The sequence below is a fragment of the Dipteris shenzhenensis genome, chromosome 17 (genome assembly GCF_047967505.1).
Source record: "Dipteris shenzhenensis isolate YYH24624 ecotype China chromosome 17, Dip_SZ_1.0, whole genome shotgun sequence".
Lineage (NCBI taxonomy): Eukaryota > Viridiplantae > Streptophyta > Polypodiopsida > Gleicheniales > Dipteridaceae > Dipteris > Dipteris shenzhenensis.
The window spans coordinates 16,538,862-16,563,263 of NC_141612.1; the positions used below are offsets into that span (position 1 = coordinate 16,538,862).

General features: G+C 45.8%; 1 protein-coding gene across 1 annotated transcript in view; it reads right to left on the bottom strand.

Annotated features, from left to right (window-relative positions):
• LOC147891750 (uncharacterized) overlaps positions 1-24,402 on the bottom strand; it is a 32,431-nt gene that overhangs the window by 2,935 nt on the left and 5,094 nt on the right. The window contains exon 2 of the mRNA XM_087388643.1: positions 22,290-23,329. Within this exon, the coding sequence (XP_087244769.1) occupies positions 22,290-23,329 (1,040 nt within the window). The remainder of the gene's footprint in view (positions 1-22,289; positions 23,330-24,402) is intronic.

The following is a 24,402-nucleotide window of genomic DNA, read 5'->3' on the forward strand; positions in this document are numbered from 1 at the left end:
TATGTGAGAGGAGGCTGAGACATCACCATATGCAGCTCTTTATTAGTCCATTGTCAACTCTCGAGCCGAGGGAAAATCCTCCTCGTTGGGGGCTTCAACGCGAGGACAGGTGCCCATCAGGTAGCACTCCTCGACTTCAGGGACGATTCCATTCTACTGCCAAACATTGACCTTGAGGGAGTAGGTATGCTGCCTATTTCAGTTGACAGACGAGCCCTGGTCACATCTTATGGACAAGCCTTTTTAGATCTAGGCAAGATGCATGTCTCGTTATCTATAATGGTTTTGATAGATGGCCCGCTTCAAGTGGTCTCACGTGCTTTCCACATGGTGGGGGCTCTAGCGTTGTCAATTACATCATGGGCCTCCTCCCCTAGGGGCTGATCATGCATACTTCTTCTTTAGCATCTCTATACCCCGCTTCACAGCATCTCCCACTCCACAGATCGCCTACACCACCTATCATGACATACGTTTTGATCGTGATCTTTCACTACATGAAACTGCCCTTAATGCTTTCCCTCACACCACTCGCTCAACCCGTCCACCACCATCTGGGACCGTACTTTGTAATAGTTGGTATGATGATGAGTGCAAGGCTTTACGCCGTCAACTTAGATTCGAAACAAAAAACAACCTTCCGAACGAACCCGAGAAGCTACGTGAGTATCGTCAATTGGTACGCAATAAGAAGTTGGATTTCGTTTGCTAGAATGAGGAGGAACTATTGAACATTCTGTTTAGTAACAACTCTAATAAGAACTTTTGGCGGAGGTTTCTAGAGGGGCGGTCCCCCTCACCACTCACAGACACTCACATTGGGTATAACTATGCACGCACGCTCTACAATATCCCAAATCAACTAGTTCTTGACCTCTCACATATACCCTGCCCTACATCCTTCACTAGGAGGGGAGTGAAGGGCATACCTTGTTTTCAGAATTAACAACCTCAAAGCCAGGAGGTTGTGTCACATAAACTTCTTCCTGCAAATCCCCATGAAGAAAAGCAATCTTGATGTCAAGCTAGTGTACTTGCCAATGGTGATGGGCTGCAATGGCAATGACACATCTAATGGTAGTAATCTTGGATGTGGGAGCAAATGTCTCTTCAAAGTCAATGCCTTATTGTTGGGCATACCCTTTTGCAACAAGCGCTTTGTGTCGATCTATACTGCCATCAGATTTCCTTTTTAATTTGTAGACCCACCGGGTACCAATGGCATGCTTGCCGGGAGGGAGATCTACTAATTCCCATGTGTCATTTTTGGCAATGGATTGTAACTCAGCTTTTATTGCATCCATCCACTCTTTGCTGTCAAAAGCATCTTTATGACACAAAGGCTCTTCATTGCACGCTGTAGCAAGGAGTGCAAACTCAAGAAAGTGACCATGCATCTGTCTATTCCCTGATCTTGTCCGGGCAGCAAAAGGCTGATCTTGTTTGCTGTCCCTCAATGTATCGAGAAGCCATTTGGGAACTTGCCTTTGCTGTCTATTGACAGCTCATTCTTCAATCACTGCATCATGAATAGTGGGATCATTTTGTGCTGGAAGAGAAACCTGCAAATCAGCATGGGGTACTGGCTGATCATTGCTTGTTGGAGGGCCTGCAAGAGGCTCATGTTGCTGGTCAAAGTCCCCTTCTGAGGAAGGCAGAGGTAACCAAGAGTCAAAAGCATCAAACATGTCAACTTCTGGCTTAGCTTTGCAGTCCACAAGAGGAGAAGCCGAATGTTCAGCAAAGATTACATCCCTACTGACAATAATCTTCCCGGCATTTGGTTGGTATAACCTATACCCTCTGCTCTCCACGCTGTAACCAATAAATATGCATTTGATTGCCTTGTCATCAAGCTTATGTCTTAGCTGAGATGGTACATGAGCATATGCAAGAGACCCAAAAACTCTCATGTGTGAAAGTGAAGGCTTCCTGCCTTTCCATGCTTCATAAGGTGTAACAGTCTTCAATGCTCTTGTAGGTGATCTATTCAGCACATAGTTAGCACACATCACTGCATCAAGCCAACATTTATTGGGCAAGGACTTGGCCTTAAGCATGCATCTGGCCATCTCCATAGTGGACCGTTTCTTCCTTTCAAGAACAGGATTATGCTGAGGAGTGTAAGGAGTAGTGCATGAGTGAACAATGCCTCGTGAAGACAAAAATGCATCAAACTCCTTTGACATATACTCTCCCTCCCTATCTGTGTTGAGGATAACAAGCTTGCATCCCGATTCATTCTCAACCATATTCAGCCACCTCTGAAAGCATGAGAACACCTCAGATTTGGCTTTTAAAGCATATACCCAGCAATATCTTGTGAAGTCATCAATGAGAGTCATGAAATATTTGTACCCCCCAATGGCATTTGTCCTCATTGAGCCATAGACATCACTGTGCACTAGTTGCAATTTCCTTTGTGAGAGTTTTGGACAATTCTTTTGAAAAGGAAACCGATGCATCTTACCCAAAAGACAACCCTCACACACGTTTGGAAACTGTGTGAGTTTGAGGTACATCATTTGCCATGTCCTGTGAAGGTAACTTGGCAAGAGCTCTATAATTGAGATGACCCATTCTCTCATGCCAAAGATGAGTTTCAGCAAGCTGTGAATCTGAAATAGCAAATGCTTCAATAGAGAGTGCAGCTGAGTGATCATCAAGGTGATAAAGCCCCTTTTTCAAAGTGTCAGTGAGGACTATGGCATTGTCATCACGAAGATCATATACTAGGCATTTGTATCCATCAAAAATCACTCTGAAACCTGAAGTGGCAATTGCTGAAATTGAAATCAAGTTGACTTCAATTCCAGGCACAAAAAGAACATTTGTCAAAGTGACAGGATGGCTTGAAATGGATGTGAGCTGCACATCTCCAATTCCTTTTATAGCATAGGAAGCATTATTAGCACATGTGACAATCCCTCCTCGAGGTGCATTAGCTAAGGAATGAAACAATTGTCTACAAGAGGTGACGTGCTTGGAAGCACCACTATCAAAATACCAAGACTGAGCATCATTAGCAGTAAAAAGTGCATCAACTTGGGAGGGATCAAATGAACAATGGACAGCCCATGCCCAATCATCCTGGAGAGCATGTGCATGTGAAGCATCTGCTGGCTCGTGGGATTCAATTGCATGTGAGGCATTAACTGTCAATACTGCTTTCTTTTTCTCTGAAGCAATGCGCTTCCTACATTCTGAAATGTCATGTCCAGGCTTGCGACAATAGTTGCATCTTTTCTTCTTTGACTTATCTCCTCTATTTTTAGATGCATTGGAGGAATTGCCACTGTTAGGCGCAAATTTAGGCTTGCCCATAGGCTTGGAAGCCTTGCCTCTTCCTGTCTGCTCTCAAGCAAATGCATGATCAGGAATAATAGCTTGTCTATTAGCTCGACTTTGCTCTTCCTGCAAAAGCAAAGTTACTAGCTGATCAAAAGAGTAGTGGTATGGATTACCCATGGCCACTAATCGAAGGGTTGTAGCAAACCCTTGATATGTATCTAGCAATCCATTCAACGTGGTACTGACAAGCTGAGAATTTGGCACCACCTCATCAATATTAGCAAGTTGTTCCATGAGGTCCTTGACCTTTGTCAGGTATGCATCCATAGAGTCACCTTCATTCATACTGACTTTCTGCAATTGCCTTCTTAAATATGCAACACGTGCCTCATTGCGAATCTGATAAAGAGAAGCCAATTTGTCCCAAGCATCCTTTGCTGTCCTGCAAGACCAGATGTGTGGAATAATGATTCTCTTGCATGATAAAGCAATACAGGAATGTGCATTTGCATCTCTTGCATCCCATCTTGATTGTTCCTGAGTTGGGGGAGCAGCAGCAAGGGTGCTAGAGGATAAGGCATTAGGAGGGGTACCCTCTACAGCATTGGCTGGCCTCAAATCAACCCCAGAAACAATATTCCAAAAATGCCTTGCAACAAGAATATGTTTCATGAGATAAGACCACATCGGATAGTTGGTGCCATCCAACTTATCATCTTCACGAAGAATGCCAAATAGATCATGATTGTTGCCAGCCATTGCAAATGGGATATCCTGAAAAAAAGACCTGAAAACACAAAAGCCTCAAGGCTATCACTGCAAAGAGCTGGCTGTCCAAAAATGACAGCAAATGTCTACAAATAAATGTTCTGCAAATTTCCAATCCAAATCAAAGGGAAAATGCAAATTTGACCCAAATGTGACTATGTCATGCAATGTTCACTGCAAAAAAACAGCAAATCTGGCAAAAGCCCCAAATTAAATGAGGGCAAATAAGCCAAAAAGAGAGCAAATGCTAAAAAGCCCCAAATTTTGTTGAGATTTTTGCAAATGTGACTCTATGTATTATAATCTAACCCAATGTCCTGCAAATGTGACTCAATATCCTGCAATCTGACCCAAATGTACTGCAATCAAACAAGAAATTGCAGACCAAATCCCAAAACTCTAGTGTTCTTGCAAGAAGTTGCAACTAGAGGAGATGAAAGGTATTGAAAGCCCCAAATTTTGCTAAAGTCCCGTATATGACTTCACACATGCAAAACTGTATGGAAATCCTGGAACAAGTACGAGCTGTACGGACAGTTGTTCTATACGGACTGTACAAATGCACTTGTACGGATGTACGGAGCACGTCCAATGTACGGTGTACGTACAACGTACGCAGCACGTACTATGTATGATGTACGGCACAAGTACAACGTACGGAGAATGTACCACTGTACAAAACGCAGGTACGAAGCTGGTACGTGGTTGTACGAAACGTAGGTACGGAGTGTAGTGTACGAAGTACACTGTACGAGGCAGATGTATGGATGCAGAGTGTACGGTTGTATGGAAGGTGTACGACGCTGGTAGCATACATGCGTTCGTACAATCGTACGGACTGTACGGATGGAGATACGGCGAGTAGGTGCAAATCCGAGGGTAGGAGACAAGTCGAGCCAAGCTCTGATACCACTGTAGGATCGATAAACGAGAGAGCAAGTACAAGGTACAAGAGTCGAAGGATATCAGCCGTCACGTCAACTAGACTAAAAAATGAAAAGAAAAAGTACATAGTACTTGTAGGTAGACCCTAGGACTAAGTGTCCTAGGTGTCACATAGGACTAAGTGTCCTATGTGGCATAAAAGGCACAAAATACACTAAGTGCCTATAACTATACCTACAAGGCACATACCAGGGCCCATAGGGCATCACTAGAACATGGAGAAGATGGCCTACAGCGCCGGGGACTTAGCAGCTGGACAGGTTGGATTCAACTCGATCATGGGACCATGGATCACATTCTCACACTTAGGTGTATCATCGAGGAGTCGAGGGCACGAAAGCAGAGGGTATATTGGTTCTTTGTGGATTTCCGCAAAGCCTTTAATACGGTTCCGAGAGCCCGCCTCCTCTGGTGACTATAGGATTTGGGGTATGACCAAGAGATCATTTGGGCCGGCATGGCACTTTAAGAGAGAGTAAGAAAGAAAGAAAGAAAGAAAGTTTATTAAAGTCTTCGGAAGACCGATGGGTCTATGAGACTGTGAAAATCCTGATACAACAAGCTGTGGTAGTGGAGCTACCAATGCAAAAATGGCAGTACTAAGTCCTAAGTACAACATAGTCATGTCGATGGTCGACTATATATCAGTCTCAGCATCGTCATCAATATCATCATCATCATCGGCAGCAACAAGATATCAGGATGGATGAGGCAGTGGAGGCATGAAGTCGGCAATAGAGTGTTGTCAGCCACTCAAAGGTGCGGTCCTAGCACGTCTCCTTGTCATAGCTCTACGTCTGACTAGGGCTACTATGACTCCCATTGGTCGGGCTCTGACTCTAAACAAGGAGGGGATGTCCCCAAGTGTGATATGTGTGTTGAGCTGTGTGTCTGAGCTGTCGGGTCTAGCTGAAAGAACTCCGTGATAGAGCTCTGAGAGGGATCAGCGGAGGAAGAAGTCTGCTCCTGTCTCCGTGCTTGGAGTATCCTCTCATGGTGTCTAAGTGTTAAGCCAGGCAATCTCCAATTCTCCAGGACCAGATAAACAGGTACAAACACCACTGGTGCCTCTCCAAATCCTGTCAAAGAAACCTCGAATCGGAGGCAAAAACCACAACCAAAGCAATGTCAAAAGCTCCGGTGCAGAGGAGAAACAAAATAAAAAATTATTTAAAAAATGTTTTTTTTCTGGTCTGACCAGATCTGGCCGACCAGATTGACCTGGTCGGTCAAATCTGACCAGGTCGGTCAACCTGCTGGTTGACCGACTTTTCTGCCCCTTCCTATTTAAAGGGGGGGGGGGGCTAGGTATTCACATATCATCTCTTCTCCAGCTCCAGAGGTTCCTGCACACCCTGAGCCACTTCTGCCTCCTGGCTGCCTCCTCTGCTGCCTCAACTTCTGCCTCCTGGCTGCCTCCTCTGCTGCCCTTTTTCTGCCCCAGATCTGCCCCTCCTTTCTGCTCAGATCTGTCCTCCTTTCTGCTCCAGATCTGTCCCCTTTTTCAGCTCCAGATCTGCCCTCTTTTCTGCCCCAGATCTGCCCCTCCTTTCTGCTCAGATCTGTCCTCCTTTCTGCTCCAGATCTGTCCCCTTTTCAGCTCCAGATCTGCCCTCTTTTCTGCTCCAGAACAGCCTTCCTTTCTGCTTCAGTTCTGCTCTCCTTTCTGCATCAGATCAGCTCCAACTTCTGCTCCAAGATCTGCCCTCAACTTCTGCTCCAGATCTACCTCCAACTTCCGCTCCAGATTCCGTTCTTTCTATTCCAAATCTGCAGCAACCCCTTCATCAGTTTGCTGTCTCAGATTTGGTTCAGTTCCAACTTGTGGAGCTAGTGCAGAAGTCCACTACAGTTGTCAGGACTGAAGTTTGTTTCCTCCAGAGCTTCTCTTCACTTGTACTAAGTTCCGTTTGTGATATATATATCTTCTTCAGCCATTGATTGTCTTCAGTATTGTTTTATTTGTCTCCAAGTATTTTCTTTATATGGTATCAGAGCCAGGTGTGCCAATCGACACCTGAGCCTTGATCTGGAAAGCTTGGAAGATAAATCATCACCTGAAGATGTCTTCTCCCTCTTCTCCGAAGCGATCTCAGCCTGAATCAACCTCTATTCAACCATCACCTTCGACATATGTCGAGAGAGAGTCTGCTAGGATTGAAGGTGATGAATACCTCTCCAAACTCTTTAAAGAATTTGCTGAATTCCAGAAATGGAAGGAACTTGAAGCAGGTACCCGCACACCTCGTGCCTCTACCTCTCCACGGTTCTCTCCAATACGTCAACAAGGACCTCTATTCAACTCAGAAGAAGCTGAGCAACATCTCAAGTTCGGTGCCAACGAAGAACAAGTATCCCCTGACGAAAGAGGACAGGCCGGCATGAGAACATTGGATTATTCGACAGTGCCTATTCCACAAGAATCAGTGCAAGGTATGATGCCCTATTCCCTTAGTGCAACTCCTTCTGTTATGCAAGGCATAGGAACAAGTAATCACGAGGACACAAATCCATACATGCATGTGAACACTCGCAGACGAGAAGGGAGAAATGCGTCTGACAATGAGTTTGCTTTCGGTTCACATCCCTCCCTCCCTCCCTTCCCTCTCATCTCTTCCGCTGCCATCTTTCCTCCAGTGGTTTCTCATCCTCCTCCTTCTCCCATGCCACTGGATTCCTATAGTTTATTTCCCTCTATCTCTCCCGCTGCCTCTTTTTCACCTCTCATGTCTTATCCCGCCTCTCATATTCATCCCTCCCCCTCAGGACCTTTTTCAAATTCCTTTATTCCTCCGGTGATGCCACCTCTCCCTTCTTCTCACTCTGCTACTATTCCCAATTCTCTTCTGCCTCCACCGGTTGCTTCTCCCTATCATTCTATTTCTTCCCCTCACCTTGTCTCTGCAACAGCCAAACATGCTTTCACTGATATGACTCGTTTTAACGGGTCTAATTATACCACATGGTCAAATCTTATGCGCCATGTGCTTGATTCTCAAGACCTATGGGAACTCGTTCAAGGTACCGAATCGCCACCTGATCCTCATGTTTATCCTCCTCAGGTAGTTCGTTCGTGGCGACATTGTAATGCCACTGCCATTGTTGAAATTATGCAAGGTCGTTTACCTGAATTTCACTCTCAATTACAGCATTTTGATCTTACCTCTGAGCGATGGGCACATCTCACTGACCGCTATGCAGCTCGAGATCGTACTCGTCGTATCAATCTTGACCATGATCTCCAACAATTCCAGATTCTTGCTGACGATGATCTCAAGGTTAAACTAGCCGATTACCGGCGGTTAGTTGCTGAATTTGCCACAACTGGTCCTCCCAAATCCGAGGATGACCAAGTTACTTTCTTTTTAAATAAACTTCCGCCCAAGTATTTCAGTTTTATGCAACAAATCATTTCTCAACCTTCTCTTCCTACTTTTTATGAGTTTGAATGTCAACTTTTGCGTTATGCTCGTCTTTACTCTCAGGTCCACCAAAAACATAGCATTCCTGCTTCAGAGGGGGCTCTTCTCTCCAGGATTCCAAAAGATCAACCTAGCTCCGGAAAGCCCTCTCCTACTCCTAACCCCTCTAGTAGTAAACCCGCCTGGCACTCCCTTCCCAAAAAGAATAGGTTTTGTCAGCATTGCCAGAGAGTTGGGCATATTGACGATGAATGTCGCTCCAAAGCCAAAGGCCTTCTTCCTCAGCCTCCCACCATGACTCCTCAACCACCCCGTTGGACTCCTCAGCTCCCTACCACGACTCCTCAACCACCCCGTTGGACTCCACAGCCCCCTACCACGACTCCTCAGCCACCTCGTTGGCGTCCTGGGGGTGGTCCTCCTCCTCCTCCTTCGAACACTGGTCTCTGGAGACCCCAGGGCCATGTCACTAATCACTTCACTCCTTCTCCTCCCTTTATAACTCCTGAAGGTCTGTCTGACTGGTCCACCGGAGATTCTCTAGACTTCACTTCTCAAGCCTTGATCCATATCACCGAGCTTGACTCCTCCTCTTCCTTATCTGGGTCAGCTTTTCATACTCTTTCATGTGACTCTAAATCTTCTTGGATTGTGGATAGTGGAGCCACTCATCATATGACCCCTCATCCTGATCTCTTCATTTCTCGCCAACCGGCAACAGGGGGAGTTCGTTGTGGCAATAACTCTGTTGCTACTATTCATGGTGTTGGTTCAATAACTTTTGATACTGACAAAGGTCCCAAACTTGCTCAATTGGATCAAGTGTTTTATGTGCCCCAATTAGGGGTCAATCTTCTTTCTGTTCATCAACTTTGCCTCCTTGGTCGCACAGTGCTATTTACAAAGACGCATGTTGACATCATAGATGAGTCCTCGGGACTCCTTCTAGCTCGAGGTGATGCTCAACCTAATGGTCTGTACTTTATAAATCAATTTCTTGCGACTCCCTCCCCTTGCGGTTCTGAGTTTCATCGGCTTTACGGTAATGCTACCCTAAAAGATCCAACTGTCACAGAACGATTATGGCATTATCGTCTGGGACATTTGTCCTATGACTCTTTATATGAAATGTCTCGGGATCATCTAGTTGATGGCTTACCTAAATTATCGCGCGCTAAAGATATTTGTCATCCCTGTCAATTAGGTAAACAAAGCCGCACTCCTTTTCCTTCTCATTCCACTTCTCGAGCCAGTGAGATTTTGCGTCTAATTCATCTCGATATTAGTGGCAAATCTCCTGTTCCTTCCCTCAATGGTTCACATTATTTCTTCTTAATTGTGGATGATTACTCTCGCTATCAATGGGTGTTTTTCATGAAAGAGAAATCCGACACTTTTTCTTTCTTTGTTACTTGGGCTCGCTTGGTTATAAACCAAACAGGCAAGTCTATTGGGATTGCTCGTAGTGATAATGGTGGTGAATTCATTTCCCATGAATTCACTCAATTCCTTCAAGAGCATGGCATCCAACACCATCTTACATCTCCAAATTCGCCTTCCCAAAATGCTCGTGTCGAACGGCGACAACGTACTGTCATGAACATGGCCCGTTCCATGCTTTTTGCAGCCGAGTTGCCTGAACGTCTCTGGCCCGAAGCCGTCAATACTTCTGTCTATATCCTTAATCGCTGTCCTACTCAACCCATCCTGAACATGACGCCTTTTGAGGCCTTTTATGGCTATCGTCCTTCTATTTCTCATCTTCGAATCTTTGGTTGCCGCGCGTACACTCATACTCCCAATGATACTCGCGGTAAACTCGAACCTCGTGCTGAACTTTTTCTTCTAGTTGGCTACTCGGCAGAAGCCAAAGCTTATCGATTATTTGATCCTCGTACAAACAAAGTTTTGGTTCGCCCAGATGTGGTCTTCGATGAAAGAGCAGTGCTTAAAAATTCCTCTATTCTCTCTACTGATGACGTCTCCACTCCAGTTCCCTCCGACAATTCTCCACCCGAAATTCCTTCCTCTCCTCCCGAAACATCTCTCCCCCCACCCATTGCTTCTCCTCACGACCCACTGCCACGCTGGTATCGTCAAACTATGAAGGATTCCGGGATTATTCCTGTCGAACTTCCTCCTTCTGGTCCTCGCCGCTCTACTCGAATAACTTCTTCTACTGCCACTGCCTCTTTTTTTACCACGGCCTATATCATACATTCTGAACCTGCCACTTGGCAGGAAGCAGTTAAAAATCCTGCGTGGCATCGTGCTATGGAACAGGAGCTTGAAAGTATTGATCGCAATCATACCTGGATCTTGGTCAATCGACCCACTCACAAAAAGGTCATCGGAACCAAGTGGATCTTCCGAACAAAACTCAAAGCCGATGGCACCCTGGACAAATACAAAGCCCGCTTAGTAGTGCAAGGATTCCGCCAAAAACATGGTATCGATTATGAGGAAACCTTTGCCCCTACTGCTCGGTTAACTTCCTTTCGTCTTCTTCTTGCCTTAGCTGCTCATCACCACTGGACTATCTATCAAATGGATGTCAAGAGTGCCTTTCTCAATGGCTACCTTGATGAAGAAGTCTATGTGACTCCCCCACCAGGTTTTTCTCCTCCTGGCCATGAAAATAAGGTTTTCCGTCTCCGCAAAGCTCTTTATGGTCTCAAACAAGCACCTCGATCATGGTTCCACCGGATAGACACCTTCCTCAAAACTAATGGTTTTCATTCTACTCCCTTTGATCCAAATTTATATATCCATCATTCGTCAGAGGGGGTCTGCTTTATTTTACTCTATGTCGATGATCTTTTACTTTTAGGCTCCACTCCCACTACACTTCAGTACATTAAAACTCAACTCAGCATCACTTTTGAAATGACTGATCTTGGTCGGCTCTCCTATTTCTTAGGCATGGAAGTTGTACAACATTCTGGTGGTACTTTTGTTTCTCAACAGAAATATGCTCTTCAACTCCTTGATCAAATCATTCCTCATGAGCCTAAGCTGGCTGCCACTCCCTTAGATCCCACCGTAAAGCTCTCAAAAGACTTGGAGTCTCCTCCCTTTGATGAACATCTCTCTCGCCAAGTTGTTGGCAAACTCCTCTGGCCAAGTTGTTGGCAAACTCCTCTGGCTCCTTCACACTCGTCTTGATCTTGCTTACTCCGTCTCTATTCTCAGTCAGTATTTTAATGAACCAAAGCTCACTCATTGGCATGCATGTATTCGTATCTTGCGGTTCATTCGTGGTACTTACTCTTATGGTTTACATTTCAGACCAAGACTAACCCTACAGGGATACACTGATTCCGACTGGGCTGGTGACCCGGACAATCGTCGTTCTCATGGCGGCTATATTTTCTCGTTTGGCTCGGCACCTGTTTCTTGGTCTAGCCGTAAACAAGAGACTGTTGCTGGTTCTTCTACTGAGGCTGAATACTGGGCCTTGTATGATTGTACCACAGAGGCCATATATCTCCGACAGTTTTTGGCAGAATTGCACTTTCCCTGTACTGAACCCACGATCCTCTACGTCGACAACAAAAGTGCCATTGCTCTCGCAGGCAATCCCATTTTTTCCAACCGCACCAAACATGTCGGTGTTCACTTTCATTTTACTCGCGAGCAAGTGGAATTAGGTACTATTCGGTTGATATATGTTCCAGCTGCCGATAATCATGCTGATATTCTTACCAAGCCGGTTAATCGCCCTACTCTTGAGCATCTCTGCCCACGGTTGGGGATTGGTTTACCTCCTCTTTAACAGTTTTTTTTTTCTCTTTGTGTACTTAAGGAAGTGAACAAATCCCCTGCGAGGGCACTCCTTCAAGTCTTTCTTTTTTGTACCATCATCTGGGCATTTAGTGAAGATGAAAACCTACTCTGTAGGCATCTCCATCTAAATGAAAACCCCCCCCAAAAAAAAAAAAAAAGGCTGATGAAGATGATAGATCACTCATGGAACACCTCTTTGCTTCTCCTGTCTGCATTGGACATTGAGAGGGGGTGTTAAGCCAGGCAATCTCCAATTCTCCAGGACCAGATAAACAGGTACAAACACCACTGGTGCCTCTCCAAATCCTGTCAAAGAAACCTCGAATCGGAGGCAAAAACCACAACCAAAGCAATGTCAAAAGCCCCGGTGCAGAGGAGAAACAAAATAAAAAATTATTTAAAAAATGTTTTTTTTCTGGTCTGACCAGATCTGGCCGACCAGATTGACCTGGTCGGTCAAATCTGACCAGGTCGGTCAACCTGCTGGTTGACCGACTTTTCTGCCCCTTCCTATTTAAAGGGGGGGGGGCTAGGTATTCACATATCATCTCTTCTCCAGCTCCAGAGGTTCCTGCACACCTTGAGCCACTTCTGCCTCCTAGCTGCCTCCTCTGCTGCCTCAACTTCTGCCTCCTCTGCTGCCCTTTTTCTGCCCCAGATCTGCCCCTCCTTTCTGCTCAGATCTGTCCTCCTTTCTGCTCCAGATCTGTCCCCTTTTTCAGCTCCAGATCTGCCCTCTTTTCTGCCCCAGATCTGCCCCTCCTTTCTGCTCAGATCTGTCCTCCTTTCTGCTCCAGATCTGTCCCCTTTTCAGCTCCAGATCTGCCCTCTTTTCTGCTCCAGAACAGCCTTCCTTTCTGCTTCAGTTCTGCTCTCCTTTCTGCATCAGATCAGCTCCAACTTCTGCTCCAAGATCTGCCCTCAACTTCTGCTCCAGATCTACCTCCAACTTCCGCTCCATATTCCGTTCTTTCTATTCCAAATCTGCAGCAACCCCTTCATCAGTTTGCTGTCTCAGATTTGGTTCAGTTCCAACTTGTGGAGCTAGTGCAGAAGTCCACTACAGTTGTCAGGACTGAAGTTTGTTTCCTCCAGAGCTTCTCTTCACTTGTACTAAGTTCCGTTTGTGATATATATATCTTCTTCAGCCATTGATTGTCTTCAGTATTGTTTTATTTGTCTCCAAGTATTTTCTTTATACTAAGTGCCTCATGAATGAAACCTGCCAAACACCGTTGGTCTGGGTAGGAGAAGAAACATGCCAAAATCCCATAACTATCCCAGTGGAAACGCCCTCGGATCTCATAGTACACAGGACACCTGAAGATGAAATGCTCCTCTGTCTCAACCTCCTGCATGTCACAGAGTGTGCATATGCGCCTCTCCCTGGGTAGTCGCTCGGCTTTGCCGCTCTCGATGTGAAGTCTTTGAGAAGAGATTGTCTCAAGCTCGTCAATGTAGAGGCCAAACAAGGTAGGCGACAAAGGACACCCTTGTTTGACCCTCATGGTGCTCATGATCTCGTCTATCCATCCGGATCCTGCCCGAACTCTGCCTAAAACTCTCTCATAAAGTGCCATGACAGCCCAAGTGATCTCCTGGTCATAACCCAAGTCTTGTAGGCACCGTATGAGGCGGGCTCTCGGAACCATGTCAAATGCCTTGCGAAAATCTACAAAGCAACAATAAACCCTTTGCTTCTGTGACCTCGCCTCCTCGATGATACATTTGAGCGTGAGAATGTGGTCCATGGTCCCATGATCACGTCAGAATCCGGCCTGTCCTACTGCTCTAAGTCCTTGACACTCTGCAAGTCTGCTAACCTCGGAACCGTGTCAAATGTGTTAATGGTCCAAGTGTGTGGAAATCCCAAACAAACAGCTTCATTAAAAAGCTTTGCTAAGATCGGGGCTAGGAGGTTAATCCCATATGCAATGAACTCAGTGCATAGCCCCTCATGATCCTTCGCTCGGCCATTATGAAGTTTCATTACGGCATCCTTTACCCCTCCTCTAATGAAGAGGGTGCAGGATGTGGGACGAGGCATGTGTGAGAGGTTAGGGACTGGCTGATTTGGGATGTCATAACGTGTGCGTGCATAATCAAACCAGATCTGAGTGTCAATGAGTGGTGGAGGGGACCATCCTTCTAAAATTCTCCGCCAGAAGTCCTTAGAGTTGTTATTAAACAAAATGTTCAGTAGCTCCTCCTCGTTCTGACGAACGAAGTCTAGTTTCTTCCTCCGTACCAGTCTACGATATTCGCATAGCGTATCTGGTGCGCTCGGAAGACTGTTTTTGATTTCGAATCTGAGTTGACGGCATAAAGCCTTACACTCATCATCGTACCAACTATTGCAGGGTACGGTTCTAGGGGGCGGTGGGCAGGTGGAGCGGGTGGTTTGGGAGAAAGCGTGAGTGGCAACCTCGTGTAGTGAGCGGGTGACAAGGGCAGCACGATCCTCTAAAAGGGGTATGAAGTCAATATAAGCGAGAAGTATGTACAGACGGCGAGAGTAAGAAGGTGAGTGATCCCGATCAAAGCGTATATCATGGTAGGTGGAGTAAGCACTGAGTGGGGTGGATGGTGCTGTGCGAAGGGAGGTGGAGATGCTAAAGAAAAGGTATGTATGATCAGCCCCTGGGGGGAGAGGTGCTATAGTGAAGTCTGTAATGCGAGATGTGAAGACAGGGGATCCCATGATGTAATCAACAACACTGGAGCCCCCCCCATGTGGAAAGCATGTGAAACCACCTCAAGCGGGCCATCTGTCAAGACCATTATGGATAATTATATAGTCTCAAGCAGAATCCGGTCAAGGTCTGGGTGGACAGATGAGATCATAAGCACTATTGGGGTCAAACAAGGGTGTTCTTTATCACCCACCCTATTTGGCCTCTACATTAACGAGCTTGAGATAGTTATGCAGACACTGGGGTGGGATGGATGCTCTCTTCCTGGCATGATGATCCGGATCTTGCTATATGCAGATGAGGTGGCCCTTTTGTCTTCATCAGCAGAGGGCCTCCAGAGACACCTTGGTGCACTACAGTCCTTTTGTGAGTCCCATGATTTGAAGGTCAATCTTGGTAAAATCAAGGTCGTGATCTTCAATATATCTGGAGCCGTTTTGCACCGGGAGTAGTTCACGTTTGACAGGTCGCTTGTTGAGATTGTTTTGTCATATACATACCTTGGGGTTGTCTTCTTTGGACCTATCTTCACACTGAGACCCGCAATGCTGGCCTGCTTGAGCAAGGGATACGCTTCATTGGCCAAATTAGAGAGGCAATGCTTCCAATCACACTTTTAGGATCCACAGACCAAGGGATTGTTGTTTGACTCCTTAGTCCATCCAACGGGTATGTACGGAAGCCCTTGTTGGGGGCGGATCTGTTAGATATAGAGTGGGCTCGTGTGGAGCGGCTAAAGGTTCTCAGGCTATCGCGGATGATCTGTGGTAAGCCGTTCATCCCTCACCATCATTCAGACTGAGTTTGGGTCATCCCCACTACATTCAGACTGAGTTTGGGTCATCCCCACTACAACTGGATGCAGTATTTCAAGTTATCACCTACCTATACCGGGTCACGGGTACAGGGATTGCACTTCTGGGCGCAACAGATTACCATGGCTAGCATTGTCCTCTTCTATGGCGCTATCAGCAATAGGTGACCAGAGATGCTGGTATGCATGCATAGAGAGATGGTTTGAGCAACTAGGGCTCCACATAGATAGATTCCCTCCTTCCAGTATAGCATTGATGCACCATTTTCTCCACTCCTGTCACACGAGGTCAACCAAGTCATCCGCAAGGATCTTTTATAGCTATACACATTGCGGACCTGGTTGGGACCGAGCGAGCTTCCAATGAAGCTCAGCTTCTACAGGGATCATTGTTTACATATCACAGAGGAGGGTTTCACTGACCCACTAGGATATACATAGATCCACTTACCCCACTCACTGAGGATCTCTATTGAGTAGTTTTGGGTCTCTTCACATAGATTGCGCATATTAAGAGTGGCAGGGCAGATGGTCTATCCCAGAAGAGGCACATATGCACATTATGTGACATACGGGAGGTTGAGTCAGAGGAGCATTTCATTTTCAGCTACCCAGTATACTATGAGATCCGAGGACGCTTCTACTGCCTCTTCAGAGACAGTTCTGGGTGTTGTCCCGAATTCTCTCCTATCCAGACCAGAGATGCTTGGCGGCTTTCATCCATGAGGCAGTCAAGCACCATGAGCATCTACTTTGATCACAAAGACAGGAGTAGACCTCCTCCTTGGTAGACTCTTCTCAGAGCTCGATCATGGAGTTCTTCCAGCCAGAGCATGTGGGCCTCCATACTACGAGGCCTCGACATGATCGAGATCCAGAGCCAGCGACAATTCATCTCAGACAGAGGGTTGACGCACAGATTACACTTGGGGATATCCCCTCTCTGTTCAAGGTCGAGGCTTGACCGACAAGGCTCACTGTAGCCCTTGTTAAGCACAGAGCTATGACCAGGAGACGACATAGAACCACACCCACGAGCAGTCGACAGCACTCTATCACCGACTTCATGCTTCCGTTGTCTCATCCACCTTGATGACTTGATGATGATGATGATGATGATGATCAAGGGTTCCAAAGGCGTCTTCTCTTTTTCCTCCAAGTTTCTAGTAGAGCCATGCAGTCTATGGCACCTCATGGGAGTCGTGTGGACAGTGGACGATTGGTGGTCCTCGCCGGAGCCTAGCTAATGATCTCGGAGCTTCTATACAACAGTTGTTGCTTGGTGTTCTTTCTCTACGACTGTGTGGCGTACCTAGGAGATCAAGACGTGTGTCACCTTGGTGCATAAGCTTGTGGGGCTCACCTTCGCGTGATCCTAAAACTGCATTGTTGCAACAACATAGTCTGTGTTTGGAGTTTGCAAGACACTCAATCTTGTTTGTATTATTGTAGCATGCAACCGTTAATGATGGTGTAATGCACATCATGACCTTCATTAAACCTTTGTGCGAGGCGTATGCATATGCACCACTTCAGTCCCCTTTTCCAAATAGGGAAGAATTTGCTTTATACTTGGAGAACTACAAAAGATACAAATGACACTCCTTCAGAGAGTGCGGGATGCGACTCTGAAGATGACCCTTCGACACTGAGAGCTGACCACGAATGCCTGAGAAGCAACCCAATCTCAACCAAGACCAACGCTGCCCACACGAAAGATGTGGACCACTGTGCAAGGCTATTGAAGAGGCTTGTGCTGTCCTCAGGCATGCAGCGGAGCTGCAAAATCTGAATATGGAGCTTGAGGGATCTATATGAAAGCTAAGAGAGATGGAGCTAAAGAGAGCTGTGAAAGAACTGTAAAAAGAGATGAAAATGGTAAAAGAAATATGCTCAAACAGGAACCCCAAACCTCTACTCCGAGCCGGCTATGGTGCTGCGTGGACACCTTCTTGGATCACACTTAGGGACTGCTGATCTGAGGGCTGTCTTGCAGGGGATGTTTGGAAGGGCTGCACCAGGCTGGAGAATTGATGCTGAAATGCTGGGGAGCTGGATAAAAAATGAGGGTAGCAGCTGAGCCAACCAGCCATAAATGAGCTGACCAGCCAGTCGGCTGGTGGGCTGGCTGGTTGGGCTCACATCCCCACCTCCTTTGCTGCCTCAGGAGGGGAATAGGGCAGCATATAAAGTCAGCCCTTCCCCAGCCCATTTTCCCTTGATGGGAGCTCCTTGGTTCAACCCTTTGGGGGCCCTTGTGGGCTCCTAACCTAGGCTGAGACCTAGACCTAGCTAAAACCCTAAGATGGAAACACTAACCTACTGTTCTCCAGCAGGTACTAGTGAACAAGGACTTAACTTCTGACTTGGCCTAAGGCTGAGAGACTAACCTACGTAGCTTGTGCCTGACTGTCCCTAGAAAAAAGATCACAATGGGGGCATATGACAAAATATCATATCATAGGAACTATCTGCACTTTAGAGATGAAGCTAGTTGTAACCTTGCACCCACGTGCAGGGGTACATGTGACATTCCCTCCTTAAATTGGCGATAATTGCATGGCCTCCGCCAATATACCTTTTGATGTGACATCTAATCCTATCTACTCCCACCTCCCTCCTCCTACGTGCTGCCTACACTCTCTTCCCCAATCTCTCTCTATCTTTCTCTTCCCTCACCCTTCTCTCTCTACTATCTCCTCCTCTCCCTTTCCCCTTCCCTCACTTCTCACTCCACCTCCCTCTTCCTCTCTCTTTCCCTTGTCAATTCTATTCCCCTTCTCCAACCTACCTAGCTCCCTTCATTGCATTGGTATCAAAGCTCTGACCCTGGCCTTTGCTTCCCTCGCTTTCATCTTTCATCCGATCCCTTGCCTTCAGCTCCGACTAAGAAAACCTAACGTTGACAGCTATTGGATTCTTAAAGCTACTCTCAGATTAATTCGATTTGCAGATTAATTCATGGGCTTTTCAAAGTTTATGTTGGAAGAGGGCAGATCAAACATATGAGCGTTTGTTGTTAGTTGAGCTATGACTGGCAATTGAGTGAAGATTGGGCGCCTTGACGACGAACAACGAAATCAACTGTCGTGCCGCCAGGATGGTTCCACATAGTCATCTCATCTCTGGTTGCATTTGGACTCTCAACGCTCTATTTTGTTGTGCAACCCTCGTCCACCTTCAACGCTTCCACCTTGGCATCGTGTTTTTCCAGCTGGGACTCAAGGTTTTTGATCTCGGCCTTGAGTTCTTCCACCTGGGCCTCAGCGTCTGATGGACACGTCTGAAAGGAGAGGGGCGGAATGCCGATGGCGCTGTGTGTTCTCGGCGATTGGTTCCCCGACCCATCTTAGTTCTGAGGGACACCCGGGGTGCGTAGGCTATCTAAGCCTCTCCTTACACAGGAGAAATGCAACCAACCAAGGTATCACACGACCACCTGTCTGAGCGATTGGGTGTTTGGCCAACAAGCTGCGAATTGCGTAGCTAATACAATGCAGAGCTAAGGTGTGAGCAAATCCGATGTAGAGCCGTGCCTCACCGCTCAACCACGCCTCACCCGCGATGCCTACTCGTCAGTCCTAGAAATCGACCAATAGAGGGTACGCACAACAAAAGACTGATAGAATAGCCCAAGAGCTCATGTGTGTCATGGGGAATCACAAACTTCTTAAACTTATGTGCTTCACATAGATGTGCAGACTAGTAAATAGACAATGATTGAGCCAGATATAGAAACCATCAAAAGAATAAATTTCCATCCAAAGCTATGGACACAATACAAAAGAGAGAGATCCAAAGTCCCACCAAAGCGTTGTCCTATGATCTTACCACAAGGTACTTCTCCTATCTGCCAGATATCTCTAGAACAGTGAGCCCGCATGCTCCACCTCGAGCGTATGTAGCCTCTTTGTCCCGATCCCTTCCACCTTGCTGTCCGGAAGCCAGCCTAGGTGGGCAGCACCTGAGCTAGGTCTGCGGCTCTACAGCCCACTTGTCTTCTCCTGGATAGAGGCCCACAAGTGGCTGGTCTGTTGCTCCTTCTGCTCCCTGAAGTGCTGCTCCAAGTGATAATGAATGAGGGCCTGGAGGCCCTCCTTTTATAGGCCCCCAAGGGGCTGTCATAAACCGACCAGCCAGCCTCATCCTGGCCGACTGGGTTGGCTGGTCCAACCAGCCCTATATAAAGGCCTTTGCCAGGCCCTTTTGGGCTGCTGCCTTTGTCCCTGTCTGCACCGTCTGTCAGGCCTGATGCAGGCCCCGAGCCTGCCCATATACTCTGCTAGACAGCCTGCCACGCAGGGCCTCCAGCCTGCTTATCTGCTGCCTGCAGTTCCGCCTCCTGTTCAATGCTATTCCAGCCCTTTGATCCCACGCCACTGCTCTGTACACACAGCTCCAAAGCTCCGTACTGTTGCAGGTCCCTTCGTGGCAGATCCATGTAGATCCAGGCTTCCAAAGCCCCGCCCACCTTTTGATCAATTGATGCTAGTTGATCCCTCACCACCTTGACCTTTGTCAAGTGGTCTTGTACCGAATCTCCCTCATCCATATCCAAGTTGTATAGCTGATGCTAAAGAAGCAAGATCCGAGAGGGGATCGATCTACTCTTGCGTGTTGGGTCTCACACCTCTTTGCTCTGAAGGGGGTGTTGGAGATATCATAGTCAAAGAGTGTGTTAGTATGTAGTACTAGGTGATCTAGTACTAGTTTATGTGTGAGTCTTGTGTGAGTGCCACATGTCATCATGGGACTTATCCCATATGCACTAGGTGCTAGAGTGTGAGTGAGTAGCCTACATAAGGCTTGTACTTCACTTGTCTTGTCATACTTGTCATACTTGATGGATGAATGAAAGCCTTTGTCATGTCTTCATTTGAGCATCATTTCCTCACACCCTAACCTTCTCTCTCTCTCTCTCTCTCTCTCTCTCTCTCTCTACCATGTTTCTAACAATTTAATGGATGGAAGATCCATCAGCTGGACATTAAAACTGCATTCTTGAATGAGGACCTTCAAGAGGAGGCCTATGTTTCTCAGCCCATTAGATTTGTGGAACCTGGCAACGAAGTATGCAAATTGAGAAAGGCCTTGTATGGCTTGAAAGCTCCTCGACCTTGGTTGCAAAGATAGATGCCTTTCTGACCAGCCAAGGAATGCAGAATAGTCCACATGAGACCACCCTCTATGTCAGGAAGGGGGGGATTTGCTCATCATTTTTTTCCAAGTCGATGACATGCTGCTCACTGGTGCTAGTGCTGCAAAAATTGCAGATTTCAAGGCTGAATTACAGCAAATGTTTGAGATGTCAGATTTGGGGTTGCTTCACTACTATTTGGGTATCCAGTTTATATAGGATGATAGAGGTATTGGGCTGTTGCAGTCAAAGCATATTGGCAAGCTCCTGGAACGGTTCAAATTTCAGAATTTCAAGCCTATCTCTACTTGTATGGAAGTGGGACTTAAGCTGTCCATTCACGATACCAGTGAAGCTTTTGATGCCTTTGTTTACAGCCAGTCTGTGGGATGCCTCGCATTCTCTCGCTTCCATTTTCAACAGTTTCTTAGCTAGTTCAGGCAGCCAGTCTGCCAGGCTTTTGACCTTCCAGGAGCTCACAGAGAAGCAGATCTAGAGTGCATTAGAAGAGCCATACTGTGGAGCAAGGAGGGTGAGCAGGTGGACTCCCCTTGTAGCTACTGAAGCCCACAGGAAGGCACGTGGCAGTAAGGAGAAGTATGCCTCAGAAGGGACAGAAAATGGAGCCGGCTTTGGTGCCTTTGCACAGACATTGTGCTGTAGGTGCTGGTACATATGTTGAGAGTTTTGGTACTTGGTTCTCTAAATCAATATGCCTTTTCTTGGCTGTATGTCTCAGCATTCTCCCTCTAGATCTTGTGTGTCTTTCCATACATGGATGCACAGGGAGTGAGTTGGTTTATGGAATGGCATTGTGTGATCTCAATCTATCTGTTTTGGCTACATGGGAGTTGGCTGCAGCAAGCAATCTTCTCTGATGAGAGAGAAGAATATATTAAATTGAAGAATTTGAAATCCAAGAGCACACAAACCCAGAATAGAAAGAGAGTGGGCTTTGAAGCTCCCCAAGTCTTCTTTTTTTATCGCTTTCAATGGCCATAAACATAAAGACTTCAAAACAAAGTTAACAATCTTTATTGCTTCTTTCGAATAAAACACGGAGAGGTAAAATTGATAGGATTGCTAACCTGAGAGAATAAGGCACTCTTACATGTCCATTAAAGTAGGTTGTTTCAATAATTAATCATGCAGGCAGAAAAAAAAAAGCAGATACAGAAGACTACAAACATATTATATGAATCTAAAACAAGTGCAATCTCACTGGAACCATGGGATTCCACACCAAACAAAAAGTCTCTGAATGTAAAGAGATTTTCACAAGGTTGCAAGTGTAAGCATCAAATCCATCAGATCTACAAAGCAGCAATGCCCATCACATGAAAATTAACAAAGACACCTCAGAACACAGCCAAAAGTTTTCTTTCATTGCAATCTAGAAAAACAGAAAACTGCAAACCATGTAATGATCTTACTTCAGCCACTTTTCAATGGCAGACCGCTCATAAGAATGCCCATCAGCTGTGATGACAGGATCTTCCATGATTTCCTGCGTGATGCAGTCAACAAACTCTGGTGGCATTTTCTGATGCATGTCCGAATCATCCCAAATGCGCATAGTTGCATTGAATGCTGAAATATCAGACCAGAAACTCTTCTGGTTAGAAACTTGTGCTGCACATGATACTTCATCTGTGTTGATCATTGGAACCGCCTGTTCCCGCAGTGAAAATTTTCTGTGTGGCACCTGGGTCTCTGCATCAAAGAGCAGTTGTACCGTGCTCAGACAAGGTAGCTGTAAGGCTTCCTGCACTAGGTAATTATCATTTGACATCCAGGTGGAAGACTCTAAAAGCTTCATGTCATGCAGTTGTGTACTATCCCAAGTACCATCCATGGCAACATTGGCATCTTCCAACAACATAGAAGGAATGTCCTGTTGCAGTAAATGGTCCTTATCTGACTGCAAGTCAATCCCATCAGTATTCATTGGCTTCGCATTTGGGGATATTATCAAGGCATCTATTATTGTTGGATCGATGGACACAGAACTAGGAGAAACAGGATTAGATGCAGTGCTAGTAGCTGCAAAAGTCACTGATTCAGCAGGAGAGCTTATCAATAAGTCAGATGCAGGTCCCAGTGGCAGTGAAGCCTGGGGTATGTCCATGCAAGTGAAACCCATTCTATTATGAGGGCTGCTCGGAGTTAATTGCACAGGAGAAAACAAAGAATCTTGAGCAGGTAAGGACATTTGCATAGAAGCAGGCATGGAAAGAGGCAAAAAGGATTCTGAAGGCTGAAAAGTCACACATCTAGATGCATCAAAAGATGAGTGCCCAGGTAGAAAAGAATTCCTTGTGTCAGTAGTTTGTAGTTTCTGTTCATGCTGTTTCTGAAAGTCCACAGTTAAATCCATGGGCGAAAAAATTGATGGGCTAGAAAAAAGTTGACGCAAAGAATCTATGTGAGGTGATGGAGGTGCTATTGGAGGCTGAACTGCTGTGGACCCCACCTGCAAATACCACGAAAAATCAGTCTCTCTCTCTCTCTCTCTCTCTCTCTGTCTCTCTCTGTCTCTCTCTCTCTCTCTATCTATCTATCTATATCTCTACCTACACACACACACACACACACAATTATCCATGCTGTAAAAGCAAAACTATCAATGCAGCATACCATCAGATTCAAGCAATATTACCCCTGTTGAGAGATCCTTCAGTCTCCTCTTCTATGACATTCTGAACCGAATGTAAAACAGAATCCTATGATCATCCACATCTCCTATGCAATCCAAATCACAATAACCATAAAAAGAATCCCTGTAGCATCTAAACCACAAAGCATACCATAACTTGTGCCTTAATGACTTGCCACTGTGTTGTCTTAGGATCTGAACAAAACCTACTCATCTCACTCATTACATAACCAGTCTCGTCTTCTATGAAATTCTGAACCGAGTGTCAAACAGAATCCTACAGTGAACTTCCAATCGTCCACATCTCCTATCCAATCCAAATCACAATAGCCATAAGGTATCCCTGTAGGATCTAAAACACAAAGCATACCATAGCTTGTACCTTTTATGTTCCTGAAAAATGTCCTGATGTCTTTGGATCTGAACAAAACCTACTCATCTCACTTATTACATTATCATTTTTTGTTCTTGTAATCATCAAATGAATAAGTTTGTTAAGGGCATTCCTGTAAACTATGGAATCAAATGATTCTGAACCACCATTTACTATAAGCTTTACTCTTATGCAGGGGCCAAAACTTCCTTACACTTATCCACAATAAAATGTTTGAGCATACTAGAAACATACTTTAGTGTTGATGCTTTTTCCCATTGAAATGACTTTCTAACTCACTTCAAAATTGCATGCATAATCCACACTCACATTTTTTTCTTGTCCTCTTTTTCACCATTGTGTATGTGCTTTCGATTCAAGTATTTTGCATCTTGTTTTGCTTTATTGCATTGACTCTCACAACATTTATGCATTGCTTCTCTTTTCATTTGGAACTAATTGTGTTTGTTGACTTAAATTTTCTTCAAAATTAGATAAAAGTCTACCATTCATACCT